The sequence below is a fragment of the Vidua macroura genome, chromosome 4 (genome assembly GCF_024509145.1).
Source record: "Vidua macroura isolate BioBank_ID:100142 chromosome 4, ASM2450914v1, whole genome shotgun sequence".
Taxonomy (NCBI): Eukaryota; Metazoa; Chordata; class Aves; order Passeriformes; family Viduidae; genus Vidua; species Vidua macroura.
In genome coordinates, this window is record NC_071574.1 from 65,472,608 (window position 1) to 65,480,541 (window position 7,934).

Consider the following 7,934-nt stretch of genomic DNA (forward strand, 5'->3'; position numbering starts at 1 on the left):
CTGGCAGACTGTTGGTGTCACACAGCATTTTTAGGACCAGGTATACACTCAGCTTTCCACAAAATGCCTAAGACCTGCCCTTTGTTTGCCAGTCCTCTGAATAACCAAGTAGCCTGCCCAAAACCTGTGCACAGGGAAGTGATTGATTCTGCCCCTCTGGAGTTTAAGTGCCAGCTTCTAGGATTCACCTCCTTGTGACTGATATCCATGGCTTTTTGTTCTAACACTGAGGAGGCTGTTCCTTCCTTCAAAAGGCAACCAGAGCAATGGATGTTGCTACTGCTCCTGTCCTTTTATCTGCAAAGAGTAGGAAACCTTTCTTCCTGAAAGACTTTCAGCATCCACCACCCACAGGAATGCACAAATCACCAGATTACAGGATGTTCTGCTGAGGAGCTTTCTGTGCTCCCTCTTGGGGCTGGCCACTGCATTTGAACAAATCAATATTTGGAAAAAAAAAAAAAAATTAGGCAGAACTGTCCAGCCTCCAAGTTACTGCATCCCACAGCAAGCAAAGCCTGGCCTCTGTCTCCAGTCTTCAATCCAGGTAATGCTTCATGTTTCTAAATATGTCTTTGCCCAGTGAAATCCCTTCCTTTTGCCCTTGGGCTGGAAGGCTTTCCACTTTTTTCATCACTCCTGCATTATGGATCCTCCATGTCCTTCTTCATGCTCACACTGGTGGTACAGAGCCAGGAATGTGCTTTCTTGTCCCTGCTTCCCTTCCATCATCTTCTGACTCAAGAGTGGGCATTTCAGCTATTTTTATGTGATGTCTTAGCCTTAAAACTCATTTCTAGATTCCTCATATCTCAGTTATTTCAATAGATTATCTTAGCAGCAGGTGTTATTCGCTCCCCATCCCACTCTACCTCCTGCTTTTTTTTGCTCATTGATACTTCTGTACCTAACACTTGCCAATAACATTTTTTTTTTACTCCTTACTCCAAGGACATTCATCCTTGGCAACAGCAAAGTCTCTTTTTTCACTTGTGAGTTTGGGTTTTTTATATTTCCAAATCTGCCAGCTTAAAGCATTGTCCTGTTTGTGGTTCCTTTAAACACATTAGTCATAGGGAGGAAACTGTGGAATTGAAATCCTTTTACTGCCTACATGAACCTCACATTGTAGACTAAATGTTTAATTTTCAGATACTTCCTTTTCCTGCCTTGGAGAAACGGGGAAGTAAGCCATCAAATTGCCTGGTTCATAAAGCCATTGGACAAAAAGTCAGTTTTGAAAACACTTCTTGATATGCAGTTGAAAAAATGTGGGTTTTCTTCCCCAGAAACTAGTGATATGAGAGAATTCAGCAGATAAAACTGAGCCTAAAGGAAACCTGCATGGAAAAGACTCAATTCAGAAAGTATGGAGATGCTCTGAAGAAGTCTCTGTCTTTCTCCTTCCCACAATTAAGGAACAGGAAAGTTTTGAAGCCTTTGGTACTGATAACTGAACTTGGACACCACTGCAGGGTTTCAAGATCTCAAGCCTACTTTGTAATTTTAGCATCTGTGAGAGGTTTAGAGAAGAACCACAACTTAGAGCAGCTCTCCCAGTGTGTATCTTTAAGTGCATCATGATTTCTTGCCTCAGGTTCTTTGAAATTTCATCTGAGCCATCTGTCCAATGCTACTCTTCCAGACAACTTAGTGCTTACAGGCCAAGGCATTCCTCCTCATAGGCTGTGCTGGGATAGGTCTCAATTTTTGCTTGCAGAGAAATAAGGTTTTCAGATCACTTCCTTTTGGAATGGTCAGTGGTGCTCTTATTCCCTAAGGGTATGGCACAGGACTGTGAAAACACAGCCTCTGGCAGTGCTACCAGTCAGGACACAAGCATGAAACCATTACCAAGACAGGCTGTATCAAACATTTTGTGAGAAGTGGTCTTATATGTCTGCTTATTTCTGTTTTCCTTAGACTCTGACATGCCTTGTCTGTAAAGACTGATCTTGAGTTACCTGCACAGAACGTGGCCTTTAACAATGCACCACAAAAGACTCCAGTGCCAGAGCCACACAGATTTTTCATTGTTGTAAACTAAATCAAACCAGCCCCTCTGAAGACCTAATGTAATAATTGGGATGATTTGTGTGTAGAAGTCATAAATAGGTTTTATTAGGCTAAGCAGGATAGACAAAATGCTTGGCATTTACAGTTTAAATGTCTAAATTTGGTAACACTCCCAGAAATTATAATTAAGTAGGAACTAAATGGCTTTCTTTAATTAAAACATTTTGCCAGGAAAATAGCACTGATAGGTACTTCACTTCCAAGAATTTCATGTGCAATAAACTGACCAAGGGTTACTATATTGAATTTCAGCAAATGCCTCCACACCCATGACAGGAACTCACTGTCAGTGCAATTTGGGTGGCTCAGTGATGGTGGAACAGCAGAGAGCACAGCGTGGGCTGCAGGAGCCACTTGGGAAGGTGAGTGCTCCAGGAAAGGTCCTGTGGGAAGCTCTGCACTGTTACTGCCCTGTTCCAACACCTCCTACACACTCACAGACCCAGAGAAATTCCTTTAAAGTCCCACTCCGTGGGTATTCCTGAAGTAAAGAGGTGAAGAGGGGCAAAGATACTGTGGCCCATCTCCTAAAATGCATGCAATGGGCAGAGGTGACCCCACCATATGTTTGGGAGCTGCCTGCTGAGGATGCTTTGCAGCTGCAGCCACGCTGGTTTAGAGCATCTTGTTCAGAGCAAGAGCCACCAGTGAAAGTGGCTTTAACTTGTCAGCTCTGCAGCATGAGAATCACACAACCTTTATTAAACCCATTAGCTACAGAATGAATGTAAAGATATTTCCATGACATTCTTTAATTTAGTGAAAAGAAACAAGCTTAAGCATTGTTCCTTACCTCGAGCTGGTGTTTCAGCTAACCCAAATTTTCCACAATAGCAGACTTCACAGCAAGCACAGCTCTCTGGGCAGCCACCTGAGTGCTTGGAGAATGAGCTCTACAGCCTCCAGTTCTGTGTAGCTGCTAACATAGAGGGAGTGTGAGGCTGCTGCACACCCATGGTAAAATAATTCTTCAGTTTAAACACACAACTCTTAAAAATATTTTTCTGAGAATGAGTTTTTGAGTACAGGACACACTGAGATAAATTATTCTATACCTGCATGCTCAAAGTGTTTTAAGTTCACAGTTCTTACCCATCTGACACAGCCTTTTGTAGGGCCTGAGCTTCTGTGCTGTTTTCCCTTAAGACTTTGTTACATATGCAAAAAATACTGAAAATCTGAGCGGAAGCTCTGGTGACAAATCCTTTGAGACTCTGACGTGACGAAGGAACAAGCCATCTCAATGAATAATTTTGCAGTTTATTAGCATAGTGAAGTGTTTTGATTACTTTTGCTTAAGTGAATGACAAAGGAACCCTTTTATCACACACCCTGCTCATTTCACTATTATTTGTCCTATTGAAAGCTATCTTTTTTTTTTTTTTAATTAGGCACAGGCATAGCAAATTCTTAGGACCAGCGGTGTTATGACACTGGTATTAATTAAAAGGCTACTATAGAAATAATAGATAATCATGTGATTAAGCTGTGTGTCTCAGATGTTCAGAGTCTAGGAAAACAAACAATCCCAGAGGGGGCAAGGATATTTCTGGTTTAGCCCTCATAACTTGCAAGTGCTGAAGGTATCTGTGTGACTTGTTCACGTTTGCCATGCAAACAGAGCACATAATAAATCTTAATGACTCAGCACGAGAGTAAGGGAGAAGACAACAATATTTCTTACCTCTCCAGCTAGTTAACTCTCCCAAAGCACTGCTCACAGCCTGGCTGGGCTCACTTCAAACCATCCAAACACAGGCTGTCTCAAATGATAGTAGAGCCTCATGTTTAGCCAGCTGAATCATGTCCTTTGTGTTTCTAGAGGGCATTGCTGTCCATATCAAAATCTATTGTGTTTCTGTTAGAAGGAGTGTGAAAAAAACAGCATCTGCCTTCACTAAATGCACTATTTCTGCAAGTCACAGGGACGGAATCTTGCCAGGCTGCCCAAAATCTCAAATGCTGTTTTAAACACTGCACTAGAGCTGAAGCATGCAGGGGAATTGCAGTTCTCTTCCCCACGGCCAGACTGAAGGAGATGGTGTGTGATAATCCTAGGTGTATTAATTGACATTTAGGAGACTAATACTGCAATGATAAAAAGTTCAGATCTAGCACCAGTGCGAAACACCTCAGCCTTGTGAAAATTTAATAAGCTATCATGGATATTTTCTGCAGTTTAATGTACCCAAGTGCCAGCCATACAAATTTTTCCTGTCTGGGAACCAAACTGGAAAGTTTTCACACTATTGTATTTGTAGAAACTACCTACCAGTTTGATTTTTTCTCATTTCCATTTTCCGCCTTTTCCTCACTTTTCCCAAGACACTGATGTCCCATCTAACATTATCTGAAACAGAATCTGATGAACAGAGCTACCTTTTTTCTTCTGTGCATTAACCCCTACAAAACTTAATGGGAATGAAGATAGGGATAGGTCAGTATAATTTTCCCTGTCATTTGAATTCCATTCATCACACTTGGCAATGCAAAAGGAGGATCTCCAGTTGGGTTCTTTCTTACAGTGGACTCAGTGGGAGAGCTGGGTGTATAATATACATTCTTAAGAGAAAAAAAAAGGTATCTTCATTACAGAAATATATATATTTATATGAGTTTTTATATGAATTGACATGCAAGCAGGCTAATAATGATATTTTAGACTTCATTCTTGCATTAGAGAGTATTTTGAACACAATGCTAATCTCTGCAATGTGAGGCAGAATCACAGTGTGTTTTTTCCCCTGTGGTTCACCTTGAAGTTATTTTAGGTGGTGTTTTCCTGGGTATGCTGCCCTGAAATGGAAGGAAGAGCTGTTTCTCTGTCGTGCCCTCGTGTTTGTGTGTATCCACGAGGGGATGGCAGCACCAGTGGCAGCTGCAGAGCAGTGCAGAGAGAGCCCTGCTGCCCCCTGCACACCCCTGCATTCAGCTTGCAGAGGCATGGCAAAGTCTCCTGGGCTTGGAGCCTCTCACCCACCTGCTGGGCTGGAGGAAAAATTCAGCTCTTTGAGCTGGTTTGACATTCAGCATGAGGTCATTATTCAAAGCATGGGGTTTTTGTCAGACCAAAGCAATCCAAACCCTACAAACACCTCTTGGATTGCTCAGCTCCTCTATCCATGGGGGAAAAAAAAAAAAAGTAAATCAGTATGTGAAGAGAGCATCCAATCTTAAATTCATTTCCTGGGGTGATCTTTTTGGGTTTGAAGGCTTGACCTTCCCCTTCTAATGACTCTCTAACAGGTTTGAGTCACCTCATGCTTTAAGAGCAGAAGTTTGTCACTGTAGGACTGAAGGGTTCTCTACCTTCCACATTTGGCAAAGGCCAAGAACATCATTTGTAACCATTTAGTCATCCCTCCCTCAAACTCTCTTTGATGTCTTCACAATTCCCAAGGTGGGGGAAAGATCCATCCTTCCCATTTGGTGGGTCCTGGTCCAGTACTGAATCCTCTTCCCCTTGATGCTCTGCCAAAATATCTTCCTAGTGCACATTACTTGGAGGTTTTTTAAATGGTCCACTGATTTCCAGCATTTCCTTCTCTTCCTTAAAGTGCTCCTAAAGAAGTCACAACCTGTAAGACTTAAGCATTTAGTTTTTTGTCTTTTTTTCTTGACATTTCCACAAAGGAAAAAGCACAAAAAATTAATCTTGGAAGCCAATCTCATCATACAGATCAGTCTTTCCTGTTGAGAAACACGGCCTCTTCAGCTGAGAAGGATGTAGGAGCTTCTGTTTTTACAAGTCCAACAGCTCTAAACCCAAATGGCCTCCAAACAATAGAATTGAAAAAACTGATGTTGATTTTTAATGGCTATTATTCAAGGTTGCTGGAAGGTAAAATATGAGTGACAACATAAAACAAATAAAGAGGAGTGAAAGGTAATTCAATTTGCTGTAATGTTCCTTTCTTCCACTGCACTTCTCTCTCTGCAGAGAAACACAAAGCAGCTCTTTATTCTTTTCCTATTCCATCAGTTTTTTTCTTTATAGGTCAAAAAAATGAAGTAATTAGACTCTAATATAAATACTGGTGGTGAGCAATTGATTTTCACACTTCTCTCTAGTAGATGGAACTACAGTGCAGATAACCAGTGCAGCTGGACCACACTAATGACCACCTGAGATTTTACAAGTAATTTGTCTTTACCATAGCATCAAACCTTTGATTTTTTAACAACCAGGAATATATTTCCCTGTTAAGTATTTAATCTTTGGTTACTGAATGCAACCATTTACCTTTAAAGCCCCAATGAATATCTGTTGAAAAAATCATAGTTCGTCCTTCAGCTTCCCTGAGTTCTCAGGTGCAATTAAGCTTCTCTACAGAGGCATCATGTTAGGATTTAACTCACCTTAGGTATTTCTGGGATAGACATTTACTGCTGGGTAGTCTAGACATGTCTTGGACTGGTTATTAATGGAGAGAAATGAGTGCTTTTTGGAGCATGATTCACCTGACCCTGTCTTTGATGTCCAGATGAGAAGATTCATCTTTCTACAATGCTCATTCCTCTTCTGTTATAACAGACATCAGGTGCTGAATTTACTTTATTGACTTTGCAAATGCAATCAAGCACAGAAAAGAATGAAAACCTACCATGGAGAAATTACTAGGCTGATTTCCTGACAAATTTGGCCAGTAGTGTTATAAACAGGTGCAATAAACATAATCTTTGTGACAGGACACCCTCACCTTCACCCTCATGAGGATTTCCTATTTATTACCATGGAAGAGGTGGTAACTGTGGTGCTTCCATTTGTGTAACAGAGGCTGGTGGGGGGTGTTGTGAAGCAGGGAGATGCTTAAGGGAGTCAAGAGAGTAATGTCACAGAAAGCTCTGTGAAAGACTTGGGAGATGAAGGAAACTTCAAGCTGATGCCTGCACACGCTCAGGAGTGCTCCAAGCAGACTCTGGCAACAGCTGAGCAGACGTGTCTCTTGACAAAAGGTGGGGCAGGATGGATGGATGGATGGAGGGAGAGATGTAGATAGTTGGATAGGTAAGTAGACAGATGGAGTATTTTGCAGCTGTTTGGCCAAGATAAAAGCAGTTTTGTGGGCTGGATGTTCTCAGCTGGTAGACCTGGGGTCCTCCCTGCCTGGTTCCAGCCTCAGCCTTCTTCCTTTCTTTGGGGGAGCGCCAAACCCCTGATGGGAGGCCATGCTTATGGCAGAGGGGACAGCCTGGAGTGGGCCTGTGCTGCTGCTTTGCTTTGGCTTTCTAGGAGGCCTCAAGGTGTACGTAGATGGTGGCTGTGCTGGGAGCAACAGGGAAAGGGACCACGAGGTCCTGTCTCCTCCAGAGCACGAGATATGTGCCTGGAACACAGGGCATAGAGGCAGAGTCCTTGTCTCCATTAATTCTAATTTTTTTATCCAAAGCAATTCACCATGAAGGATGAAAGAGGCCAGGACAGGGATATGTGGCTGGTTAGTGGAGAATTTGAACCCACTTAGCAGTTAATTGAGGTGCTTTAAGGCACACAGCACACCCACACTGCAGCAGCTTCTAAAACCAACTCAGCTTGTGTTGCCACTTTTCTGTTATTTCACCAAAGCAGTTTTAAGGGTGGAGGTGTTTTTTTGGTTAGCTCTGATATAAAATAAAGCCTGTGCACATGCATGATTTTACAGCTGTTCTGCCCCCAGGCCAAACCCCAGAACACATTGCTATCAGTCCCAGAAGGTGTTTTGTGTTCACCTCCTCCGAGTGAGATACTGCTATCAGGGTCTGCACCTCTGGAGAGGGCAGGGAAGTGACAGAGGCCAGACCCACAGGGCAAAGGCATTAACTTTATGCTCCACATCACTGCCTGACTGCTCAGCTAGATAACCCTGCACATCCCAAAG

At 42.5% G+C, this 7,934-nt stretch overlaps 1 protein-coding gene across 2 annotated transcripts in view; it reads left to right on the forward strand.

Annotated features, from left to right (window-relative positions):
- The window catches only part of LOC128806979 (DNA polymerase nu-like), a 112,303-nt gene extending 106,054 nt beyond the window's left edge, over window positions 1–6,249 (forward strand). The window contains exons 30-31 of one of the 2 annotated variants that reach the window (XR_008437000.1): window positions 2,329–2,438; window positions 6,151–6,249. Coding sequence is in view for 1 of the 2 variants with exons in the window: in XM_053976899.1 (XP_053832874.1) it covers window positions 2,329–2,349 (21 nt within the window). In the remaining variant the exon portion in view is untranslated. Of the gene's footprint in view, window positions 1–2,328; window positions 2,796–6,150 lie in introns of those variants that run through there. The other variant, XM_053976899.1, reaches the window with a different exon arrangement.
- Window positions 6,250–7,934: the final 1,685 nt, after the last annotated feature.